At 48.3% G+C, this 26,799-nt stretch overlaps 1 protein-coding gene across 3 annotated transcripts in view; it reads right to left on the reverse strand.

Annotated features, from left to right (window-relative positions):
- Positions 1-26,799, reverse strand: part of MACROD1 (mono-ADP ribosylhydrolase 1) — a 419,553-nt gene that overhangs the window by 55,193 nt on the left and 337,561 nt on the right. The window contains exon 1 of one of the 3 annotated variants that reach the window (XM_048512041.1): positions 10,880-11,058. The exons of the other annotated variants lie outside the window; for them this stretch is intronic. Coding sequence (XP_048367998.1) covers positions 10,880-10,952 — 73 coding nt within the window. The 5' untranslated portion in view covers positions 10,953-11,058. Of the gene's footprint in view, positions 1-10,879; positions 11,059-26,799 lie in introns of those variants that run through there. 3 annotated transcript variants of the gene reach the window in all.

The following is a 26,799-nucleotide window of genomic DNA, read 5'->3' on the forward strand; positions in this document are numbered from 1 at the left end:
GATACCATCATGTCTAGGTTGGCCCGTAGTGGATGCTGAAGGCAAACAATCAGGGGCAGGAGGACCGGCCATCAACTTCCTGGTGTCCTTGTGGCTTGAAACAGAGGCATCCAGTTCTCTCTGGGCTCTCTCAGCCCCATATACCTCTCAAGGTGCCTGCTGTGTGGGGAGGAAAGGAATGGGTAAGCCGCTTTCTTGCGGTAGAAAAAAGCAGGGTAGATGTCCAGTTCTTTTTCCTGTGTCCTCCTCTTACCAAGTACTGAAACATCCCCCTCCGCAGCGGCTGTTTAGGCTCTTGAAAAGGCATCTGGGGTAGCAACTGATGGTGAGATTCAACACTACAAAGCGAGGCTGAGATTCTCCAACAGCAACAGTGCCATACTGTGAGTCCGAAATGACTTAAAATGGTGGCAGGTTCCTCGTGGCACTCACAAGGACACCATCATGTCTAGTTTGGCCTGTAGTGGATGCTGAAGGCAGACAACTAGGAAGGGGGGGCATCAACTCCACGCTGTCCTTGTGGCTTGAAACAGAGGCATCCGCCCAGTAGCTGTTGGAGACAAACCATGGGGGGGAAAGACCTTTGGTCTGACCCAGAAAGGTGACTTTTGGGTTCATACGGTCAGGAGTGGGGTGAAGCGAAGGGGAGCGTGGCCTAGTGCTCCAGGCCAGCACGGGATGGGTGATTTGCTGTCCACTCTGAAGTCCATTAGAGAGAGGCATTGATCAAGAAGGTCCATTATTAGCTCATTCTCAGTCCATCTGCTAATCCATAAAACAATATTTTATCTGCTGCGCTCCGAGGGGAGTCAATAGAAACCACAAAAGCGACGGGTAATTTTTTGACCACACTAAGTTGGCCTCGTTAACCCAGATCAGAGTTTGTGTCTTTGCAAGTGAGAGAAAAAAAGACCCAAAAATGTATATTAAATGTGTATTTGCAGAAAATGGAGCCAGATAATAATGTAGGTTGCAGGCAGGGGTGAACAGAACGTTCTTAAATGGACATTACAGTTTGAACTGGCAATGCCTTCTCTGAGGACTCGTAATGCGTTTGTGAAAAAGAAATGAAGATCTTTTTTTTAATTCTTGCTCTTATCCGACACCCTCAGCCACCACATTACTGAACCTCTTTGAGATCTGAATTTCATATATGTCCATTTTTGTTCTGGAAATGTCCTTCACCAACTGAGTATTTGAATGACTGCAATATTTAGTTCACCATTCAGTTAGAATGAATGGATTAAAAACATGTTGATTCACTACCCTGAATGAATTGGGTGGCAGATTTTAAAAGATTATTATTTTTAATCCACAAATTTCCACAAATAAAAATGGGTTGTCAGGTGCCGTTTTAAAAGAGGCATTCCCACTGCTTCACTATGGCCCCTTCCGCACATGCAGAATAATGCACTTTCAATCCACTTTTACGATTCTTTGCAAGTGGATTTTGCTATTCCGCACAGCTGCAAAGTGGATTGAAAGTGGATTGAAAGTGCATTACTCTTCATATGTGGTCTCTGCATGAGGGAATGCTTCTTCTACACAGTGCCGCCTGCTGTGGTATGGGCAGCCATTATCTAACAAGAGGCATTCTCACATCTTTCACGCACAACAGAATACCTCTTCGGAAATCTAGTGCAGGATACCTTTTTCAGCAGTACAATTTTAATCAGACGCAGATGTATGTGATTTTAATCTATTTGCCAAACAATTAATAAAACAAAACCAATATCATTAATTAACTGAGATGAATCGGCTCAGATACCTCTTTGGTCGGATGACAGCCCTGAAGATTTATAGGTCTTCCTTTTGGAAACCTTCTGATAGCGCCCTGTAGTTTGTGATTCACATTCCCAAAATACATTTACACAAAGTTCTTATTTCCCAATCGGGAAAAAAGTGGCACAGGAAAAGTGGGTTTTGAGGGGTGATCTGGAGGAAGTGAGCCAAGAAGAGGCATCAAACAGATGTTCCGGAAGGGAGTCGCAGGAATAATGAAGGAGCATCGAGGGAGACGGGAAAGAGATGTTTGAGGGAACAGGGCAGCAGAAAAGAGTAGAGCTGGAGGAATGGAGCTAACAGGGGGAAGGGCTGCCAACTCCGGTCTGAGAAATTCCTGGAGATTTGTGAGAGGTGTGTATGGAGGACAGAATTTAGGGAGGGATTACAATGATCATCTTGGGGACCCTGCAGTGGTGGCGAACCTTTGGCACTCCAGATGTTATGGACTACAATTCCCATCAGCCCCTGCCAGCATGGCCAATTGGAGGGAATTGATGGGAATTGTAGTCCATAACATCTGGAGTGCCAAAGGTTCGCCACCACGGCCTCAGAGTTTGCCCTCCAAAGCTGCCATTTTTATCCAGGGGAACTGATCAATGAAGTCAGGAGATCAATTGTAATTTTGGGAGAATTCCATGCCCCACCTGGACTTTGGGAAGCCTAGTTGGGTGTTGTGTGTGTGGATTGGGACAAGAGAGAGGAGAGATGGGGGACAAGGCTATTGGGGGGGGGGTCTGAAGACAAGGAGTAGGATGTTGAACTGGGTCTAAGAAGAAAGCCAACAGCAAGGGGGATAATAATGATGTCTGTAATGTGTCTTCGAGGCCCTTCTAACTCACTGTGACCCTATGAATTAAGGAGGGACCTCCAAAACAGCCAGATTTTGCAAACTGACAGCCGTAAATTCTTTGCACATATTTGTGGATTTAGTGATTAGTGTGTTAGATGAGGACTGCAGAGGTCTGGGTTCATATCCCCATTTGGCCAAAAAACTCTTCCACAACCTAATCTATCTCACAGGGTTGCCAGCTCTGGATTAGGAAATACTTGGAGGTTTCGGGGATAGAGCCCGAAGAACAGGGACATACCGTCTAGGGCAGTGGTGGCGAACCTTTGGCACTCCAGATGTTATGGACTACAATTCCCATCAGCCCCTACAATTGGCCATGCTGGCAGGGGCTGATGGGAATATGCCATAAGGTCCTGCAGACCCCTGGTCTAGGGGGACATATGGGGTCAAGTGTCCCTAGCTGTGGCCATTTAGTCATGTGGGGGTGGAAAATTGCCCCACCCCTCCTCCTCCCCCCGGGTCCATACCCTGTCTTTAAAGCCTGGTGCAAAAAAAGTTTGGTCGTGGTGGGGGAGGGCAGCTGCCCATATGGGGAGGGGAGCGGAAAAGTCAGATTTTGCATCGGACTACATTTTCCCTAGATATGCCTCTGCAAATGCCTTAACAGACCAGGTGCTCGGGAGCAACAGCCGCAGAAGGCCATTGCTTTCACATCCTGCATGTGAGCTCCCAAAGGCACCTGGTGGGCCACTGTGAGTAGCAGAGAGCTGGACTAGATGGACGCTGGTCTGATCCAGCTGGCTTGTTCTTATGTTCTTATGTTCTTAAGGAAGGCACGTTTGGGGAGGTGAGGGACTTCAGAAGGGCATAATGTCAGAGTCCACCTTCCGATACCAACCATTTTCTATTGGTGAACAGATCTGTGTCACCTGGAGATCGGTTGTAAAAGCAGATCTCCACAGCCGCCATTTGGAGACTGACACTGCCACACAGAACTTCTAGAACGTTCAAATGAAGGCGAGAAGAAGAATCGTGTGAGTCTCACGGAAAAATCCAGACTATAAATAAAATAAGTCAGGAAGTAAATAAATGCCAGCCTGAGTCCCTTGAAGGAAATACTGCATAAAAATTGATAGACCGGAACTCAGTATAGGGACTTAAGGAGAAGGATCACTGGCATATTTTTCAGATTTATTTATTTATGCATTTATTTATTTATTTAAAACATTTATTAGTCACCTTTTGCCCCCTGTGGAACTCACGGAGGCTTATAACATAAATAAAACTTGGGTCTGTTTTGCCTGTAATGGTTTTGAAGATGCTCCTCACTCCCGAAACATTAAAATTCAGAGTATTCTAGCAGAGGGACTATTCTAGCACCTTGTATCAAAGCAAGCGCACTGGCGTTTTCCCAGACAGAAGTGGATATACCGTATATCATATCCTCCTTGTCCACCGAACACGGCCCCCGAATCATACCAAATAATAACGTACAGAGGAGGGAGAAAAACGGGGGCAAATGGCAGGAACATCGCGACCCGGGAATCAGTGGGGTGAGAGGAGACAAGGACGTATTCACAGCAAATTGTCCTGATGTTTCCAAGACTGGGGAGAAAAGCGGCCAGGGAGGGGGGCAATGTCTGGGTTATTTCTGGCAGCGTGTGCAGCAGGGAGCCTCCGGGGAGGCGCCTGTCAGCTCAGCTCACCAGAAAGGAGACGGCACCCAACGTTCGTGCCCTCTCCCCTGCTTCCCCCTCTGACTGCCCTTCTGCAGAGCTTTTTTTGTGGCGCTGCATTTGACAGGCCCAAAGCCTGAGGCCTCCGCAGTGAGATAGCCAGACAGAAGCAGAGCTGGGATCTTCACCGCCTCTCTGCCTATGACACCCCATAGCCACCATCCCTGTTACCTGCCCTGGCTCGATAGTTAAAAGGGAGCTTTCATTTCAAAGGTGTATCCAGAGGCAGGATTCAGCCGGTTCGCACCGGTTCTGCCGAACCAGTAGCTAACCGGCTGGAATCCCACCAGGGCAGCTGCAGGGCGGGCCGTGCCACCGGCCCAGAGGCGCATGGCTTGATTGGTGGCTGGCCATCCCCCTGCAGCCACCGCCTTCCCTTGCCTCCCCCTGCCCAACATCGGAAAGGGGGGGGCACAGCACAGCAGCCAGGTAAATGGGTGGTGGGGGCAGAAGTGGTGGGGGGATGAAGCAGTGGTAGGAATTTTAGAACCCCACCACTGGGTATATCCTCTATAATCTGACTAGGGTTGCCAGCCCCCAGCTGAGGCCTGGAGGTCCTAGAATTACAACTGATCTCCAGACTACAGAGAGTTCCCCTGGAGAAAAGGCCTGTTTTGGAGGGGGGGGGGCTCTATTGCGTTATACCCTGATGAGCTCCTTGATCTCCTAAATCTTGCCTTCCCTAGGCTTAGGCTGACCAGACGTCCCGCTTTTGGCGGGACAGTCCCCCCTTGAAACAACTTGTCCCACGTCCCATGGGTTTTTAAAAATGTCCCAGGTTTTGGAAGGCTGCCACACTGCCTTCTGGAGTGCAAGGCAGTGCGGCAGCCTCCTGCGTGGCCGCAGGAGCGCACGGCCTTCTGGGGCGCTCCTGTTTCCCGCCCCGTTTCCCGCCGTTTCCCGCGGCCACCTGTCCCGGTTCGCGAAGGTGACCATCTGGTCACCTTACCTAGGCACCCCCCCCCCCAAAAAATCTCTAGGAATTTTCCAACCCAGACTTGGTAACTGTTCATATTAGGGAAATACCTGGAAATTTGAGGGGGGGGTGACACCTGGAAAGGGTGGTGTTTGGGGAAGGGAGGGACTTCAATGGGGTATAATGCCATAACATTGGTTTTCCAAAGTGATCGTTTTTCTGCCAGCGAACTGATCTTGTCAGCTGGAGATCAGTTGTAATGCCAGGCAATCTCGATCTACTCCCTGGAGGTTGGCAGCCCTAGTTCATATGAAATCAGTTTCCCAGACAAGAAAGTCCTACGCAGGACCACCAATAACTGGCTGGTATTTCACTGGCCACGTTCATCTTTCTGGGTCATTGGTTGGAATAAGGATTTAGAAAAACCAGCAAGAAAAGAAAAGGGAAAGTGCTTTTCATTTTCCAACTTATTGAAAGATGCTCTTTTAATATGTAGTTAGTATCTTTCAGAAAATGCACACTGCACATGTTCAGTGGCCCTCCGTACTTCAAAGCTCTTTCCTGTCAGAAAGGAAAAGCACATTCAGAAGCACTTTGCCTTTTGATCCTTCAAAATTGTTCACAAATAAGGCAATCTGCATATAGTCAGAGGCACTCAGCACGAGGTGCTGGAATTCTTTGACCCAGCTTTCGAGAAGAAAATTGCATCCCCATTGTGTGCACATGGTCCCGTGTGACCTAAACAATAATTGCGTTGGCAACCTGACCACCACGGAAAAAGACCCCTTGAGGCTGTTTCCGCACGGTCAAAATATCCTGGGATGGGCAAGTGAAATATCCTGGGTCGTGCAAGTTTTCCGCACGGTTCCCAGTGCTAAAGCAGGCCTGCCCCAGTGGTGCCCCGCAATATTTCCCTTATCCTGGGATTTTAAAAAATTGCTAAATTAACAATTCTTTTCAAATATCCTGGGGTGACGCCACTGCCGTGCAAACACCATGGGAGCAGAAACAGTTTATTTTCTCTGCCTTGCCACTCTGGGTTTGTGCATGCTGGGGCACACTTGCGGTGCAAATACAAAAGACCCGGGTTCGTGTGGAACAAACTGGAGTATTACCTCCCGGTCCTAACTCAGCTCCTGGAAAGAAACGGGCAGCTGTGCAGAGGGAGAAACCGAGATAAAATAGATCCGGTTTGTAAGATACCGGTTGTAATCTGGTATAATTATGCCGTGTGGAAACGTGTATTCAACAGTAGACAGGTGCAACTCCAGCTACAGCAGTTTCCTAGACAGGCCAAGGTTGTAACTCCAGGTAGAGCAGCTTCCTATGTTCATGGGCTCTGCTTTGGAAACAGTCACCTAGAAGAGTGGACCATCTGAGAAGAAAAAAGCGCATTCAGCATTTCTAATTCAGCTGCTTCCTTCTTCAATGGGATGGGGGAGGCGCAGCACTAGTGATTTCCTATTATTGGAGGAATAGTTCCTGTTTGTTCAATAGATGGGATGGCCCTTCTGCTGCCTTAATCCATCTCTCTTGGAATCTCTTTTAGATGTCTCTAGACAGACAATTCTCAGACACACCCTGAGCTCCCCCACCCTCCTCCTCGGCCTCTGCATCAGCTGTTTTTCCAGCCCAACACCCAACTTGTTAACTCGAATGAGTTTTTCCATCACGCATGGTTCCCCATCCCTTCCGCCCGCAAATATTCCCACACAGAAATGCTGGGAGACAAAGACTGGAAATGACAGATACTTCAAGGAGAATGAAACCCAGGAAAGGGCACAGGACAAAGAGGGTGGAGAATAGTGTCTCCGCTCAGAAAGGGAAAATAACAGCTAGAAGTCCATAATGCCCAGTGTGGATCAGAATATTATTTTCCTTAGCTAATTTTTTTTTCTCTCCCTTCTGGGATCATAGGACAATTAAAGCCTCTGCAAGAGGTGGACTACAGTTCTATAATCCTCTCACAGCATGATGCTGGCAGGGGATGACATGCGGTTCCAGTCCATGGCATCTGAGTGGGCCACGAGGCTTGACACTCCTGTGCTCTTTGATCACTTAGGTGTGTCAAACTCGTGGCCCTCAGATGTGTTATGGACTACGTTCCCATAATCCTCTGCCAGCATGATGGGGATGATAGAACTGTAGTCCATAGCCAGTTATTACCTATTAACCTCTTGATACATCAGTCGTTGGTAGATGGCTTTGAAAAGTGACTGAACTAATTCTTGGAAAACAGGTTTATGAAAGGCTGGGGTAGCTAAATGGAACCTCCAGTTTCAGAGGCAAAATACCTTTGAATACCACTTGCTGGGAGAAGGAGTGACCTTTGCCCTACCTGTGGGCTTCCTGTGTAAGAATAACTCCCTGGCCGCCCTAGGGAACAGGAAGCTGGACTAGATAGGCCTTTGGTCTTATCCAACAAAGCTCCTCTCGGTGTTTATTTTAAGTGCAATCCTATGCAGTTACTCCCGTTTAAGCCCATTGAAATTAATGGGCTTAGAGTGGAGCAGCTTTATTTACGATTGAACTTTAGGTCACCAAGGCTGGATATAACTAAAAGCCAAGCGGGACGAACAACACAGAACCAACCAAAATCAGAGACTGCATTAATATGGGCAAGGAAGCCCCAAGGCTGTGCTGAGACCTTCACAGGGAACTCAGGCTGAACCCCAGCTATTTTTTGCGTCTCACAAGAGGGGCCTAGAGCATGAAGGTGGGGTGGAATGTGCATGATTTAAAAGTGGGACGGATATGGACATAGGAGGAGATGTGAAAAAGCAGGAGCTAAAGGAGAGAGTGCATGCAATCGGGCACTGTGTCAGTGCAGCCTTCCAGTTGGTTGTTGTGGGTTTTCCGGGCTGTGTGGCCGTGGTCTGGTAGATCTTGTTCCTACCGTTTCGCCTGCATCTGTGGCTGGCATCTTCAGAGGTGTATCACAGAGAGAAGTCTGTTGCACATTGTGTGAAGGGAATTTGTGCAACAGACTTCTCTCTGTGGTACACCTCCGAAGATGCCAGCCACAGATACATACATGTTAGGAACAAGATCTACCAGACCATGGCTACGCAGCCCGGAAAACGCACAACAGCCACCTGAATCTGGCCATGAAAGCCTTCGACAATACAGTCAACCCTCCACTCTGTGACAAAATAATGCCTTTTAAACCTCTGGCTCCAGAGCCAGTGGTACCCTGGAGTGCCCCAAAAGAGCACTAGGGGGCACTGTGCAGCAGCAAGTGGGCAGAAGCAGGTCCAGCATTATTTCCCTCCCCTCTTCCTGTGTCAGGGTGAGATGCCCCCTCCGCCGCCCGCCGCCCCCTGCAATGGCCTCCATTGTAGAACAAGATACAGCAAAGTCAGGAGAGTTCTCTCATCCACTCTTGTCCAACTGAAACCATTCATACAACTGCGAGACCCCGTCGTGTTTCAAAAACCCCAACTGGAGGCAGGACTATCACGTCCCCCCCTTCCCTTACCCTGAAGCTCAGCTTTATACAAGCCAAAGCATCTCGTCCCACAGTACACAGAGCAGATGTGCTGCCAGGGAGCTTTGCAGAACAAACAGTGCCAGATGCTTGAAATTTCAGAGGGCCAAGCCATGTTATACAGGGAGACCTCTGGAGTTATACAGGGGATGCCAGAGCGGCTCTTCCCTTTCTTCCCCGCCCACCACAGTCCCACCCCATTCCTTTATCAAGAAAACATAACTGAACATCCATCAGGCTCAGCTTGAGTGACAGGGGAGGGGACAAGCTTTATCTGTTGGATTTCGGGCAGCTGCTTTTAGAGGAGCGAAGACCCTGCCAGGTGGCAACTTTATCACGGGAAGGAAAAGAGAGCTCGAGCTGGGACCTTTTACCGATTAGATTTCGATTCGTTCCCAACTACCGTGTTTCCCCGAATATAAGATAGTGTCTTATATTAATTTTTGCTCCCAAAGATGCGCTATGTCTTATATTCAGGGGATGTCTTATTTTTCTGTGTTCTGTTCGTCGGGCATGCTTCCAAACAAAAACTTTGCTACATCTTACTTTCAGGGGATGCCTTATATTTCGCACTTCAGCAAAACCTCTACTATGTCTTATTTTTCGGAGATGTCTTATATTAGGGGAAACAGGGTAATAACTTGGTGTTCAGCCCCAGAACTGGGATGAAAACCATTACAAAATCTGGGGTGCTGTGTGGTTTCCGGGCTGTGTGGCCGTGTTCTAGCAGCATTCTCTCCTGACGTTTCGACTGCCACAGATCCTCTGAAGATGCCAGCCACAGATGCAGGCGAAACGTCAGGAGAGAATACTGCTAGAACACGGCCATACAGCCCGGAAACCACAACAGCACCCCAGTGATTCCGGCCGTGAAAGCCTTCGACAATACATTCCAAAATCTCCCAGAAGGATATGTTATGGGATATGCACGACCTTATATATTCTGCAAGCTGTCTTGTATGTGAGACTATAGCCACAGCTGTTGTCTCCAAACCAGCCACATCTAATATTAACCCAGATAAAGAACTTACTCAACCGGGGAAGAACCCAGGAGTCTGGACTCCTACTCCCATCCCCTATATAACCGATTCCTGCCTCCTTGTGTCCCTGACTCAAACCCTTTGGTATGACTCTCTCTTGTAGCCTTTCTTAAGTGGGCAGCACAAACCGGGGGGGGGGGGGCACTGTCTCCTATCTCCCACATTCCTGCCCAATGCTGGGCTAGACTGCTTGGCAGCCTGACTCAATCAAAGGCAAAGGCTGAGGGGTTCGGGGGTTCTCAGAAGGATCCTGTAAGCTCCTAAATCCCCCCTAAGTTCCCTCTATTTTTCTTACCTCCTGCAATCCTTTTTCCCACCCACCCTCCCCTTCCAACCCTGACATTCCTTTCAGTCCGTCCTAAACCAGTCTTATGAAAGCAACGCATTTTGCCCCTCAACCCCGCACACTGGCCTCTAATCCCCTCTCAAGGGCAACGCAACAGGATAGGTCCGTAATCCACTTTTGCTGAGATCTGCTTACATAAAAGGGGGCCCCCGACAGGCCCATCTGTCGGGGCTGAGAATTATCCCCTCAAATCGCATCAGGGTCACTTACGTCCCTCTTTCCCTGCCTGGGCTGGGGCTCGTGGTGGTGGTGGTGGTGTGGGGGGTGCTGAAGGGGGGCACAGTGGAGGGGCAGCTGTGGAAGGTCTCAAGCCAAACTGGGAAATTCTCGACTTCTTTTGGCATTAAAGCGCCAAATCCTGAAAAACAGCAAGGGGAGGTTTAGGTTTTTATGTGGAAGACACCACGGCCCTTGAGATGACCCGGCTCAGTCACCTGACAACTATCTGTCTCCAGCCACAGGAAGTGCAATTTTCCTAGAGGACAAAGATAACCAGGAATTTCCAAACCCGGAGCTGGCAGCTATATGCACTACAGATCTGAATAATTTCATGTGGAACTCCCTTGCTGCAGATGTGCAATGTATTACATTCTGGTTTGGGGGGGGGGGGATTTTCAAGCCTTCCGTGAGGTCTGGGATGCTTCTCCTCCTAATCGTGAGCTGCCCATAAGATGTGGGGCAGCCATGGGGCCTGGGGGTGATCGTTCCTGTCGCCTCCTTTCCCTCTTAGCATTCCACAGACGAAAACAGAAACACGCTCATAACACCCCAATTTATACCGAGGATGCCTTCATAAGCGCTCCTCTTCTGAATGCGACGCATTGTTCTCCTCCTAATATATGCCGCGTCCATTTGTTTTGCATCACTTTGTCCTCCGTGGATTTAAGAGCCAATTAAACGCATAACGAACTACACAGGCCAAATTCACACAGACAAATGTGTGCACACACCCCTTCTGCTGTTGGCGTTCGTATGTGAGAAACAAAAAAGGCAGCTCTGGACGCATTTATGCCCGGTCCCTGAACCAGCTGACGGCATGACCTCTGGTTGCATTTCAGACGCCCTGCGCTTAACAGTGCACGAGTGATTGAGGCTGTAATTGTCCAACAATCTGTTATCCACTGTTCAAAATGTACCTCAGCAGCTGCACGGTGTGTGAAATGGCAGCGTGTGGACCACATGAGTGTGCGTTGGCATCCATGCATGCTAGAGTCAAGATGCACTCAGAGATTTAACTACTAGAGACCCTAGGGAGGGAAATGGACGGCGGCGATGCTAGCAACATCCATGCAAAATATACGCACAAGGCATCCTTGGAAGGAACAAACCGGGACTGTGATTTGCTTACAAGATGGACCACAGGAAATACCACCCTTCCTGGCAAAAGGGACAGCTGGAATGTACGCACATGGCCTAAAGGGCTTTTGGCCTAACTCAGTATACCCTGTTTCCGAAACAATACAAGCAAGACACTAAATTGTTCGCGCCACGCCGAATCACTTTAAAGGGGTCGTACAGCGGTCAGAATGCAGCATTCTCCTGACAAGCTGCCTGCATCTGTGGCTGGCATCTTCAGAGGATCTGATGTTGGAAAAGCAAGTGGAGTATATATCTGTCCAGGGTGTGTGGGGAGTGTACTAATAACTCCGTCTGGCTAAAGTTCTTTGGGTAGTGGATTCTCCTCAATGTGAAAAGGCATTGCCCCGAAAACAATGCAAGACGCTGTGGCCGAGCTCGCGGCCGAGGAATCACTTGGGTGCTGTGTGGTTTCCGGGCTGTATGGCCGTGTTCTAGCAGCATTCTCTCCTGACGTTTCGCCTGCATCTGTGGCTGGCATCTTCAAGAGGATCTGATGTTGGAAAGCAAGTGGAGTATATATCTGTCAGGGTGTGTAGAGTGTACTAATAACTCCTGTCTAAGTTTGCACAAGGATTCTTTTCGCGGGTGGTGTGGATTCTCTCACGTAAGCGTGTTCTAGGCGGTAATAGTCTGCGGTGAGCCTGTGGTGTTGTTTGAAAGTCCTTTTGGCAGCAAAATGATGGGATGAGTACCTGTCTCTGCAGGTAGAAGAGCGGTTAGAGAACACAGTAAATTATTAACTTTCCTGAGCCATAGTTTTCAATTTCCGTGTCTAGGCTGTAATAGATGCGTGTGAGCTCCCGTGAGTGTTGTTGAATGTATGTCCTTTGGCAGCAAGAAATGAAGGATAGTACCGGCGAATCACTTGGGTGCTGTGTGGTTTCCAGGCTGTATGGCGTGTTCTAGCAGCATTCTCTCCTGGCGTTTTAAGCCTGCATCTATAACGCCTAGAGCGTCGCGGCTTTTCACGTGAGAGAATCACACCACCCATAAAAGAACTTGCAAACCCAGACAGGGAGTTATTAGTACACTCCCCACACCCTGGACGAATATATACTCCACTTGCTTTTTTCCAACATCAAGATCCTCTGAAGATGCCAGCCACAGATGAACGAAGTTAGAGAAGCGTCACAGTAAGTGCTGCTTTCCTGAACCATAGTTTTTCCACTTCCGTGTGTCTTGGAACAATTTCTCCCCTGTAGAGATGTTCAATGTATTGTCAAGGTTTCACGGGCCGGAATCACTTGGGTGCTGTGGTTTCCAGGGTTGTATGGTTTGTTCTAGCAGCATTCTCTCCTGACGCTTCACTGCATCTATAAATCAACGCCTTTACGTGAGAGGTCCAAATGTTCTGGTGCAAAACTTGTGTAAACTTAGACAGGGAGTTACAGTACACTCTACACACCCTGGACAGATAGCAATCTAATTTGCTTTTCCAACATCAGATCCTCTCTGAAGATGCCAGCCACAGATGGTATAAACGCCAGGAGAGAATGTTACAGAACATCGGCCATACAGCCATGCAATACGAAACCACCACACAGCACCCAAATACAAGACACTAATTTTTGCTCCCAAAGATGCGCTATGTCTTATTTATTTTCAGGGGGATGTGCTTATTTTTTCCAGGCCTCCTACAGCTGCGTAATTTTCGCTCTGGGTCAACGGGCATGCTTCCAAACAAAAACTTTGCTACGTCTTACTTTCAGGGGATGCTTTATATTTAGCACTTCAGCAAAACCTCTACTACGTCTTATTTTCAGGGGGTGTCTTGTTTTCGGGGAAACAGGGTACTAAGGAACCAGGTGGGGCCTGGAATTCTCCTGGAATAACAAACTGATCTCCAGACAACAGAGATCAGTCCCTCTACAGTTCACGGGGCAAACGCTTTGATATACCATAGATTCTAGATGAAATCCCTCCTCAAACCCCCCAGGCTCTGCCCCAAATTTTCAAGCCAGAGTTGGCAACCCTAGTGTATAGGAAAAATGTCCCACTGAATACAACATGATGTCCAGGCAGGGATGGACTGGGAGATCAACACAGCCGTGGAAAAGATGGTTCCTGGCTGCCCACCTCGTGCTGAGCGAGGGCCAATGGCTCAAGGTGGTTCTTGCCTATTTTGTGTGGGGCTATCCTGCATGAGGCAAGTCTTGCCTTGCTCATGACTGGGGGGGCTCCAATCGGGCATGTGTGCGCAGCCCTCCCCGGGCCATCGGCCCACTGGACTTTTCCCCAGTGGCCATAATTGCCAGTGGGCCCTGCTTCTGGGAAAATTCCACTTTGCTGGTGTGTAACTTTACTCACTCGGCTTGTGTTTTTCAGACGGCGTGGAGCGCTTTGCGCGTAGCCTCCTTTGTGACCACCTCCCGTGCCCAAAATAGCATGGCACAGTTGCAGACCGTGTTGCGTTGCCCCCTTTCTCCCCTCCCCCCCCCCCTTGCAAGCAAAACTCTAATTAAGGATCAAAGCCCGTTGCGTTCAGCGCGGGCGTTCCCTGGTGAAGCTCGCAAGTTTGTATCTCCTAATAGCCACACAGAGGCTGCAGGCAAAAACAGTTAGCTGCGCAGTCTCTAGGTAAAGGCTGCGGTGGATGGAAGCGGTGAGAAATGGAGGAGCAGCGTGTACAATGGCTGGAGCCTCCATCTGCAGCACATTGCTGCGGGCAGCCTCTAATCAGCCCGCTGACGCTGCATCCTCTTTTCTTAGGCATTAATTAAGTCTCGGAGGCTGCATCTACCACCACCCAGGCTTGGCACAAATCTGGGGCACAATCGATACTGCTCTTCTAGCTTGAGTGAGCAAAACCAGCGCTTTGGTTAGAGAAGAAAGGGGCTGCAGAGGGCTTGGGATGTTCTGTGCTAAGCACAGTCCTCCCCCAGACCCTGGACCCTACATTGTAGGGAATTCTTGCTCGGTCTCGCTTCTGGTTTTCTGAGTTTTCCGTAGGCGTTACCCCCACTTTCAGAGTAGTCTTTGGTGAAATGAGGGGCGAGAAGCCTAGTTTGAAAAAGATCACTGAGATCCTTGTTCTGTGCATTCAAGAACTGCTCTCATATACTGACCCAGATTCTTGGTTCACCAAGGTCTACACTCAGGGGCTGACCAGGGATCGTCCCCACTTTATGGCAGGACAGTCCCCGCCTTTCCTTTAAACAATTTGTCCCGGGTGATCCCACGGGGGTTATTTCCCAGTGTCCCGATTTTTTGGAAGGCTGCCAAGCACTGCCTTCTGGGGCGCAAAGGCAGTGCGGGGTAGCTCTCCTGCAGTCGCGACGCTCAGGAGCTGCAGCGGCCTTGTGGGGCGATCCTGTTTCCCTCCCTGTGACAGGGCAGGAAACGGGAGCACCCTTCTACAAGGCTGCGTCGCAAGCTCTCCTGGCGGCTGTGCAAATGTGCATCGCATATAAGCTGCCCCGTCTCAGAAATTCACAAAAGGTGACCATATCTGGTCACCTTAGTCTCATGGGCTACCGCATTCTACATGAACATCAATATGGTGTAGTGGTTAAGCATGTCAGACAAATATCTGGGAGACCCAGGTTCAAATTCCACTTGATTTGATGTAAGCCACCTTGGGTCCCCATTGAGGAGAAAGCTGGAGCATAAATGAATTAAATAAAAATAAACAAAATTTAAAAACATTCTCTCCTTGCCGTACTCAACTCCAAATCTGCACAAGTCAACTCCACCCTTTATCTTTATTCCCCCCCCTTGTCAGCAACCTCCACCCTCAGTGCTGCTAGGGCAAATTCTACAACCATACTGCCAGCCTTCAAGCCTTAGTTTCTGACCGGGAGCTGAATCTTTGGCTGATGTCTTTTGCGCTGCCTGTTCTCTGGCCCTTTTAACTGGAGTAGTCAGTGACTGAATGGATGTGCTCTCTCACTGAGCCATGCCCTCTCCCCTCAATACATACAGTTCTGTGTTTATTCTAGATTGGAGGGGGGGGGAACCTCTTTAAATTCTGCACTCTGAAAATGTTTACATGTAAACTCAAAAAAACCCTAGGCTCACATTAGATTACTGACTTTATTTATACTCCACCTTTCTTCCCAATGGGGAGCCAAAGCAGATTACAGAGTGGTTCCGCCCACCATTTTCATCTTCACAACAATCTTGAGAGGTAAGAAGAAGAGGAGTTTGGATTCAAATTCCCCCTGTTCTAATTCTGTGTAAAGGAAACTCCCTATAGGGCTGGGTACAATCTCCTTTCCTCTTCGGGCTCCCCCTCCCCACAACAAAGAGAAATGTGGACCGCAGCCGCATCAGCTTTATCCAGCTGGCACGTGTTGGAGTGCACAGGCTAATCTGGTTCCCCAGATAAGCCTCCACAGCTCAAGTGGCAGAGCGGGGAATCAAATCCAGTTCTCCAGATCAGAGTGCTCCTGCTCTTAACCACTCTGCTACTGCTGCTCTCAGCAGTGACTGAGAGCCCAAGTCACCTAGCAAGTTTCCATGGCAAAATGGGGGTTCAAGTTTGGGCCTTCCAGATTCCATTCCAACCACTACACGACATGGGCTTGCTCAAAGCAACTGCAGGGGAGTCTGATCTGGATTAGGGCTTTAGAGTACAACCTTTTCCTGTGAGCCGTTTTCCAAATAGAAATTGTCTCACTTGTACCTGCAAATGGACGTATACGTTCCCCTGTGGGGCAAATAGAGGTCTGAGGCGGGGGCAAGAACAAGTATTAATTCCTTTTTCTATCAGCACATCAACCACAGTCTGAATTAGCTCCCCTCTTGTGTCTGTTTTTCGCTTTCCACAAAGTTGTGGGAGATCCTAATTCCAGCTCAGTCAATTCCCAGATCCTACTCTGAAAGTCTAACCCCGGGTACCCAACATGGTGCCTACTGACACCTTTTCTCAGGTCCCCCAAGTGTTTTTAGGAATCGGGTAAGGCCAGATAGGGCTTTTGCCCAGAAAAGCTTCTGACTGACTTTTAGGGATTTGAGGGGCCGTGCAGATTTTTTTTTAAAACGTTGCTTTGGCAGCAGCTGGCCACACAACACGATGATCTACATTGTGTTACTTGAGTTAAACTGCAGCAATCATTTTGTGGCTGGCTTTACCTCCTGCAGCAGCCATTTTCTTGCTGTGCCCACCATGCCGTGTCAGAATGCACCCACAGGCCGACAAAGGATGGGGACTCTGGTCTAACCACTGCACACATGGGCTTTTTGCGGGATTGCAGCTACTGGATGACAGTAAGCAGACAAGCCTAGGTGAGTCACGCAAGTTGGGTGGTAGCGAGGCCCGGTAATGGCTGTCAGGCCAGGTCCTGCTGAGCCTTGCCTCAAAGGCCAAAATAGCTCTGGAAAGGGACCTTGCCCCCTACCCACCTTTTACTGACAGAAAGTAAGGCTTGAAGGCTGGCAATATTGTTGCTGTTGCCTAGCAATGCCTACTTACCGTACTACCAGGGGGAAGGGAGGAGGGAAAGCTGAAGGGGGAGATGGTAAAGGTAGGTGGGAAGGACCAACAGAAGCAGGAAAAGAGAGACTACGGGGGCTCTTCGAAGAAAGGAAAGAGGAAATAGTGAGGGAGAGAAAAAATGAAATGCACCTGCTTAATTCCTTATGGGTCTCTCACTTTATTATTATTTTTTAATTGGCTAGTTTTGTGAGAGGGAAGGTAGCATGAGATTGCCCTATCTCAGTGATGGTGAACCTTTTCGAGACCGAGTGCCCAAATTGCAACCCAAAACCCATTTATTTATCACGAAGTGCCAACACGGCAATTTAACCTGAATACTGAGGTTTTCATTTAGAAAAAAACGGCTGGCTCCGAGGCATGCATTACTCGAGAGTAAGCTTGGTGGTAGTCGGTGGCTTTGCTTTGAAGCAACCATGCAACTCTTCGAACAGGTCAATCGTGACCCTAGGAGGGTTTACTCAGAAGCAAGCCCCATTGCCAGCAACCGAGCTTACTCCCAGGTAAAGGATCGTGCTTTAGTTCTTTGCATGAAAATCAGTGGGGTTTAACGGCGCTTAACAGGGTTACCTACACTGCTTCCCCAAAACTAGGTCTTAGGTTTAATCAATGCTAATAATCCAGCCCAGTGGCCCAGGCCAGCCTAGATGTGTGGGGGGCGGGGATCCCCCCAAAATGATGAGTTCTGCTTGCGCATGCCCACAGACAGGGCTCTGAGTGCCACCTCTGGCACCCGTGCCATAGGTTCGCCACCACTGCCCTATCTGGTCAGATCTCGGAAGCTAAGCAGGGTGGAAGGGAGACCACCAAAGAAGGCTCTGCAGAGGAAAGTGATGGCAAACCACCTCTGCTTCTCGCTTGCCTTGAAAGCCTCTTGCTGGGGTCGCCATAAGTTTGCTGTGACTTGACAGCACTGTGACTTTACACGCACAGTTGTGCATGCTCCAGGATATGAAAAAAGCTGTCACTCACAAGGCCCCACAGGACTATTTGAAAAAGGAGAAAGAAAAACAGAAAATGAAAGCAAACAGAACCTCGCCAAGGGAAGTAGTGGGAAATGATGTCTCTCGGCAACAGGTAAAAAAAAAAAATCCAGCTTTTGAAAACCATGTGCTCAAATTTTCAGTCATCTTTTTTTAATACTTAAACGTGTGAGCATCCTAAATACTTATTATAGGCAAACAGCCAATTGTCACATTGAACCTTTGAAATCTCCCTTTCGTCTTGCCTGGAAATGATTGTGACTCATGCTGTGTGTGCAGTGAGAACAGATACTGAGCTCTGTGTGTGTGTGTGTGTGTGTGTGTGGCAGGTAGCGTCGTGTGCAAGAAGCTGCTTGGCAGCAGCATGGAGTCATACGGCCTATGAGAATTCCTGACTTTGGTTCAGGGGGCTTCGAGACTCCCCCTGCTGGACGGAGCATTCTGACGCAACAGGAGCAGAGCCACAATGGAGAAGTATGAATTATGCAAACCTCTGGTTACGTAACAAAGCTAAATAATAGATAATAAATAATAGTTACTAAATAATGGATCCAGACGAGGCTTATGTAACGCTTAGTGTTGCTCAAAGGGAAGGGAAGGAGAGGGCAAGTCAGGATGTGAGACGGGTGGGGAGATCAGGGCGAGCACCTTTTGCGGGCATTGATGCGCGAGTAAATACTGCAAAGGTGCAGTTGTGTTAGTCTAGTGATTTGGTTTGCCAACCTCCAGGTGGTGGCTGGAGATCTCCCGCTATGATAACTGATCTCCAGGTGATACAGATTGGGGCACCTGGAAAAAATGGCTACTTTGAAATGAAACTATACCCCACTGAAGTCTCTCCCCTTCCCATACCCCACGCATCTCAGGCTTCAGCGTAGTATAGTGGTTAAGAGCAGGTGCACTCTAATCTGGAGAACCAGATTTGATTCCCTGCTCTGCCACTTGAGCTGTGGAGACTTATCTGGGAGACCAGATTAGCTTGTGCACTCCAGCACATGCCAACTGGGTGACCTTGGGCTAGTCTTCGGAGCTCTCTCAGCCCCACCCACCCCACAGAGTGTTTGTTGTGGGGGCAGGAAGGAAAAGAGGTTGTAAATCCCTTCAAGTCTCCTTGCAGGAAAGGGGGCATATTAATCTAAACTCTTCTTCTTCTTCTTCTTCTTCTTCTTCTTCTTCTTCTTCTTCTTCTTCTTCTTCTTCTTCTTCTTCTTCTTCTTCTTCTTCTTCTTCTTCTTCTTCTTCTTCTTCTTCTTCCTCTTCCTCTTCCTCCTCTTCTTCTTCTTCTTCTTCCAACCCCAAAATTTCCAGGTATTTCCCAATCTGTAGGTGGTGACCCTATAGGTGGTAGAAAATGTCATCAAGTGTCACCAGCTGACTTGTGGCAACCCTGCAGTGTTTTCAAAAGGCAAACAAAGATGAGGTTGCTGTTGCTCGCCCCTGCATAGTGATCCCGGACTTCCTTGGTGGTCTCCCATTCACATACGAACGATACTAATACATACGAAACAGGATGCTGGACTAGATGGATCACTGGCCTGATCCAGTAGGGCTCTTCCAATGTCCTGACAATTGACAATTTAGCAACTCTGCCGAGAAAAGCAGCGTGAAAGTCTTCTTCATTGGTCCATTCATAGAATCATGAAAGCTGATGCGGATAGAAATCCATTTTAAGATGCCGCAAACTTCCTTTTTCTTGTGGCTTCAAGGCATGTTAGCTTGGGGAAAGGTCCCTTTTCTTAATCCAAGCTGGATTTTTTAGGTGGTCCAGGGTACTAGAGCCCGGTCAGGACCAAAGCTGAAGTTGGTTCCAGAGTACCTTCCTTAGGAAGAATCGTTGAAAGATTTTGGAAGGTTCCAGTTTAGGGCGAGAGAAAAACAAACTACCAAAGAGAGATACGATATTGAGGTTTCTAAAGTGGTGCGTTCTACGGAGAAAGTGATCAGAATAATGTATTGTCGAAGGCTTTCACGGATGGAATCACTGGGATGCAGTGTGGTTTCCAGGCTGTATGGCCGTGTTCTAGCAGCATTCTCTCCTGACGTTTCGCCTGCATCTGTGGCTGCCATCTTCAGAGGATCTGATAGTAGAAAAGGAAAGCAAGTGGAGTATATATACCTGTGAGTAAAGGTCAATAGGTGAGGGCATCTGAATAGGAGTGGCCTGGCAAGTGAGTAACAATGAAGTGTAGCATGTGAATAACAATTGAGATAGCAAGGTCAATAGGTGAGGCATCTGAATAGAAGTAGTCTGGCCTTTGTTCCCTTTGATTGTTTATTGTCTATAGTCATCCTGTCTTTGTGTGGAGCTGATTAGTCACTGTCTTGACTCTAGTGTTGTTCAAAACTGGCAGCCAAATTCTGTTCATTTTCATGGTTTCTTCCTTTCTGTTGAACTTGTCCATGTGCTTGTGGATTTCAATGGCTTCTCTGTGTAGTCTGATGTAGTAGTTGTCAGAGTGGTCCAGAATTTCTGTGTTTTCAAATAATATTCTGTGTCCAGGTTGGTTTATTATGTGTTCTGCTATTGCTGATTTTTCTGGCTGAAATAGTCTGCAGTGCCTTTCGTGTTCTTTGATTCAGAATAATCTTTGCTTTCTCTCTCATAATAATAGGTCCCGAGGCTGCCCAATGAAATTGACAAGCAGTAGTTCTGGGAGGGACAAAAGGAAGTACTTCATCACATGACTCAGGGCTTTTATGCATGCGTGGCTTACCTTGCGGCTGCATGCTTCGCAGTAAGTTTTGCATGCTATTTTTTTGTATGGTTGTTTGAACAGGACCCTCCTCCTGCTGCGAAGTATCCACAGTTGAGCCGAGCTGCCATTTGGCCTGCAAACCCCACCCCCACCCTTGTCTGTCCAATCGAGAGGGACTGCTTATGTGTGGGTGGGGAAAGCTGGGAGAAGCGAGGAAACCCGACAGCAGCGAAGTGCAGGTTGGTTCCCCTCTCTTTCCCTTCATGTTTCCCTGAAAAGTTGCACTTTAACTGGTCTTGGAAACCACAGGGAGAGTCTGACCTGAGATAACAGTGAGTTCTGAAAAGGGAGAAGCATATGCATAACCAAGGATTCAATCCAAAGGGAATGTATGCTGAACGCAAAGGAGACCAAGCATATGGAACTCCCTGCCACAAGATGTGATGATTGCCAGGAGCCTAGGAGGCTTAAAAGCAAACGAATTCACAGTCAAGACTCAGTCTATTAACAGCTATCAATCGTGACACCTAAATGGAACCTTTTATATGCCAGGAACGATGAACTTCTAAACCGCCATGTATGGGAACCAGACATAGGGAAATCTATGTCCTTTAGACTTTCTTCAAAGCACTAGGTGGACCGCTGCAAGAAACAGGCGGATGGACGGATTCTGCAAGGCTCTCCGGTCGTATTTCAGCTGACGTATTTTCACCGACTCAAATAAACAGAAAGAGTAGAGGGCTTTTTCTGGAAACGAAATGAAAGCGCCACTTTCAAAAGTCATGACAAAAGAGATTATGGCAGCTATCCTTTCCAACCCAGAAAACGCCTGCTTCGGTTTGGCATTTCAAGCGCTGATCGCTGGGGAGGAATAAAAGCAACCCTCTCGAACTGCTCAGAAGTCCCGGGCACCGTGGGCCACAAAAGCTGCAGGATCCACTTCCCAATTGGCATCGTCTTTTGGACTAGCTGGGATGGGTCTAACTGCTGGAAAAGAGCCAGCATGAGGTGGATGAATTCAGAACGCATCAGCAGGTGAGAAGAACGTTTCCTTGTACCTATTACATAGGCTTACTTGGAGGGTACGCCGACACAAATCTGAGGACGCAGTGGGCTGCGGTGTAAATGGGACTTCCTGATCTTTTCTTAGACCTGATTATGGTGATGTGGGGGGTGGGGGGGGGGAAGCTTTGAGTCATAACCAAAGCCCAAGCTGAATTCCTCCTGAGCTGGCTTTGCATTCACACTTCCGCAGGGGCCTTCGAAGAATCAATTTCCAAGTGCAAATAGAATTCATCTTGCAACACAAATGGAGCTGGCATGTCAGGGACTAATATGGGGGCAGCCAGAAGGGTGTATTTGTTTGTGCGTGAGAAAGACAGGTATACCATCTGAAGACTCAGCAAAGATGGCTTAGCTTATTCCCCTGCTATGGTCAGGGCCAGCCATCCCATGAGATTTTGCTGCCGGAGGTGAAGAATCCAGACAGCACCCCTCACCCAGTCAACACCAGGTATGACCAACCACAATTCAAGAAGGATATTGACAAGCTGGAACGGATCCAGTGGAGGGAAACCCAAATGGTAAAAGCTCTGGATTTCATGTCCTACGATTTATTTTTATTTATTTATTTATTTAATTAAACTTATAGGCTGCCTATCCCCAGAGGGGATGAATGGCTTAGGGGGCTAGGTATGCTTAATCTGGAGAAGAGAAGGTTAAGAGGTGACACGATAGCCACGTTGAAACATCAGAAGGGATGTCATGTTGAAGAGGGAGCAAACTTGTTTTCTGCTGCTCCAGAGACAAGAACAAGGAGTAATGGATTCAAGATACAGGAAAAGAGATTCCACCTAAACCAGGGGTAGGGAACCTGCGGCTCTCCAGATGTTCAGGAACTACAATTCCCATCAGCCCCTACCAGCATGGCCAATTGGCCATGCTGACAGAGGCTGATAAGGAATTAACAATTCCCTAAGGCTGTCAAGTTTAATCTAGCTGTAGGAAGAACTTCCCAACGGTAAGGGCTGGAGGGTGGTGGAGGTTTTTAAACAGAGGCTGGATGGCCATCTGTCAGTTGTGCTTTGATGGCGTATTCCTGCATAGCAGGGGGTTGGACTTGACGGCCCTTGGAGTCTCTTCCAACTCTATGATTCTATGATTCTATAACCATGGAAGAAGAAGAAGAAGAAGAAGAAGAAGAAGAAGAAGAAGAAGAAGAAGAAGAAGAAGAAGAAGAAGAAGAAGAAGAAGAAGAAGAAGAAGAAGACGAAGACGAAGACGAAGATGAAGAAGAAGAAGAAGAAGAAGAAGAAGAAGAAGAAGAAGAAGAGGAGGAGGAGTTTGGATTTATATCCCCCCTTTCTCTCCTGCAGGAGGCTCAAAGGGGCTTACAATCTCCTTGCCCTTCCCCCCTCACAACAAACACCCTGTGAGGTAGGTGGGGCTGAGAGAGCTCTGAGAAGCTGTGACTCGCCCAAGGTCACCCAGCTGGCGTCTGTGGGAGTGCACAGGCTAATCTGAATTCCCCAGATAAGCCTCCACAGCCCAAGTGGCAGAGCGGAGAATCAAACCCGGTTTCTCCAGATTAGATGCACGAGCTCTTAATCTCCTACGCCACTGCTACTCCCAGGTTCAGAGCATGCCTGAAATGAACCAAAGTCTTTAGATAAGTACTTGAGACCTGAAAGTGACTCCAGAGAGATGGAGTCAAGACTCATGCTATCCACACATATTCTTTCCATATACTGTTGCCTCTGGACAGCAGCGGAGGGCCAAGGGGATGGGGGGTGCATTGTGCACCGGGCGCACGCCTCGGGGGGCGCAAAATCGCCCCCTGGCCCCTTCCCCTTTTCCCCGAGACCCCCCCACAGCACACACACACACACACCACCTCCCTTCCCACTTTTACCTACGTTCCTTTTCTTTTTGTAGTACTTTTTGAGGCTGAAAAAAGCAGCCTAGTTACAGTTCAGGGGGAAAACTGCCTGAGAAACTACAGTTCCCAGGAGCCCTCCGGGGATCAGGCGGTATAAAAATAGAAGAAATAAATAAAAATAAATAAAAATAAATAAAACCTATTTGACCAGCAGTAAAACTGGATGAACATACAACACTGAGTCCCTCTTTCAAGTTGCCTAATTTTAATTTTTATTCATTTATTTGCCGTCACAGTTGACTTATGGCGATCCCTTCAGGTTTTCCAGGCGATAGACGTTCAGAGGTGGTTTGCCATTGCCTGCCTCTGCAACATGTCCGAAGTATTCCTTGGAGGTCTCTCATCTAAATACTTGCCAAGGTCAAGGCTGAGAGTGTGTGACTGGCTCATGGTTGGAAGTCCCTGATCCTTCAATGATGCCAGCTGGCCTCTACCCGGGCCAGGGCCTTTACAGCCCTGGCCCCGGCCTGGTGGAACACTCTCCCACCAGCTATTTGGGCCCTGCGGGACATTGGTGAGTTCCGCAGGGCCTGTAAAACCTGAGTTGTTCCACCGGGTCTTTGGGGAGGCTGCCAGCGGATTGGCTGCCCCCTGATGAGAGCCCCTGCCATGATTGATTTTGTTGATTTTGTTTTATGACTTTGTACGCTGCTACTGTTTTTAAGGTTTGAAATTGTGTTTTAAATGATTGTTGAATATTATGTGTTGTGTTGTAAACTGCCTAGAGCCCTCTGGGGATGAAACAGTCCACGAAATTCATTTAAATAAGTAAGTAAGTAAGTAAGTAAGTAAGTAAGTAAGTAAGTAAGGTCATCTAGCAAGTCTCCATGACCAGGTGGGGATTCGAACCTGTGTTTCCCAGATCCTGGTCCGACACTTTCACTACTGCACTCTGTTTATATGAAGGGAAGGAATTACATTCTCCATCTTCAGCTCAGCTGTCCTCTGATTTTTTTTCTCAGCTCGCTACGATCCACCCAAACTGAAATCAGTAGGACCTGAAGCCGTATGCAAAACAGCAGCTGAACAAATTTGCAACCTTTGCCTCTGCAAATTGGGCAGAATTATGCGGATCTGCCTGCCTGGCTGCAGCAAGAAATGTAAAAACTGGTCTTTTCTGATTACAAGGTGTTTTTTTTTTAAAAAAAGCTTACTTCCCAACCTTTATCTCGCCCTCCAAACCCACCCCCCTTTCTGCTTATAATTTCCCTGCCACAAGAGTGCCCTCTGTTCCAGAGTCAGTGAAACCCAGCCTAGTTAGGGGCTTGTTATCTCAGCCACCATTTAATTAAACCTTGTTTATCCACATCTTCTGATCAGGCCCCTGGGATGCAGGAAAGCAAAGCTGGGATGCCCTGGGGAAGGGGGCGTGATCTACAAAACAACCCTGCGCCCAACCGCTCAAAAAGAACTTTTTGCGTTTAGGCTCAGAAATCTTTACACATCACATGCACACACAGATGCATCCCTGTTTGCTAAGGTTAGTCTCTGTTTCTGGTTTCCAGGTTCCTAACTACTTTTTGCTGTTGGGAACGCCATTCACATTTGTTCGTTTGTTGTGGGGCTTAACACATCTTAACCGCGACATGCCTCTGGAGAGGCCAGTCGTAGATGCAGGTAAAATGTTAGGAGCAAAACCAGAGGCGTATCAGCGGGGGGAGAGGGGGATGGTGGCCAGAGACAACTTTTTATCCGGGTGCCCCCCACCCCCACGCCCCTTCTGCGTTCAGGGTGTGGCTTGGGGGCGCCAAGCCCCACCCCGCCAGCCTGTACAGAGGCCGGGGGCATGGTTTGGGAACGGGGCCACCCGCCACTGAGCCCCACCTCCCACGCAGGCCAGCAGTGCCTGGGGAGGGCAAAAGCCGGCCTGTACGGAGCCCGGGGGGTGGGGCTCAGTGGTGGCAGGCGGCCCAAGCGGAAGGCAGTGTAAAACAGTTTTAAATAAATAAATACAATAAATTTATTTACTCCTCTCCGTCAGAACTTGGGACATAAACTCAGAACACCAGTCAACACGTCAGCAAGGCCACACGGAGGAGCAAGAATGTCAGAGAGTTGGAAACTGGCTTCAAATTGGAGGCAAGAGGGATAGTGTGTGTGTGCGGGCGTGCGTGCACACATGGTTGTGTGTGTGTGTGCGCGCGGGCAAGCATGCAGAAGAAGCCAGAATGATGCAAAGCTCATTGAGTGATAAACAATGGGATGAAATGTATTGTCAAAGGCTTTGAAACAGACTTCCCTCTGGGATACCCCTCTGAAGATGCCAGCCACAGATGCAGGCGAAACATCAGGAACAAGATCTACCAGACCACGGCCACACAGCCCGGAAAACCCACCACAACCAATGGGATGAAAGGCGGGTTGGAATAGTGGCTGAAGACACACAAGCACAAGACACCATTGTGTTCCAAGCCAGGCTGGCTCCCTGCACAAACTCTGGCCCCTTCCGCACATGCAGAATAATGCACTTTCAATCCACTTTCAATCCACTTTGCATCTGGATTTTAGTGTGCGAGATAGCAAAATCCACTTGCAAACAGTTGTGAAAGTGGATTGAAAGTGCATTATCCTGCATGGTGTGGACGGGCTTGTGTTTTCCACTACTTCCAGAATAAAAGTCTGGCAGCACCTTAAACGATACCAAGAGTTCATTCTGGCATAAACTTTTGTGGACTAGAGGCCGCTTGCAGAGGTGGGATCCAACCAGTTCTCACCACTTCTCTACAAGTGGTTACTAATTTTTTCTGAGTGCTGAGAAGGGGTTACTAAAGCAACCTCCCTGCCCAATAGGGACAAGCGGACCCACTGTTTGAATCCCACTGCCATCGGAACCTGTTAATACAATTTTTGGATCCCACCACTGGCCGCTTGTCCTCATGCCTGTGTTGTGGGTCCTCACTAGGCGGACGCTTATAGATGAGGTCGTGAAAATAAAATAAACAAGGTCAAGGGGCTGTGAAACGCAAGAAATGCAGAGTGAAATGTGATTGTGTGAAATGAAAACAGGCAAAGGATTACAAATTATCTTCTAATGATCTCAGCTAACACAACCACGCTAATACCATTTAGCAGACTTAAGGGTGCTTTGCGGTTCACCTGGCTCCTATGAACACCTGAAGTTGTTTTATCCTGGGCGCATTTCTCCATCACTTCTAGGCAAAATCCAGAAGGGCTGTACGGTAGCTCTAGGAATGGTCAGAAAGTCTATGGTCAACCCACAGAGTTTCTGACAATTCCTAGAACTACCCTACGTTACTTCTGGGTTTTCCCCCAAAGGAACATAATGATA

Source organism: Sphaerodactylus townsendi, linkage group LG01 (genome assembly GCF_021028975.2).
Source record: "Sphaerodactylus townsendi isolate TG3544 linkage group LG01, MPM_Stown_v2.3, whole genome shotgun sequence".
Lineage (NCBI taxonomy): Eukaryota > Metazoa > Chordata > Lepidosauria > Squamata > Sphaerodactylidae > Sphaerodactylus > Sphaerodactylus townsendi.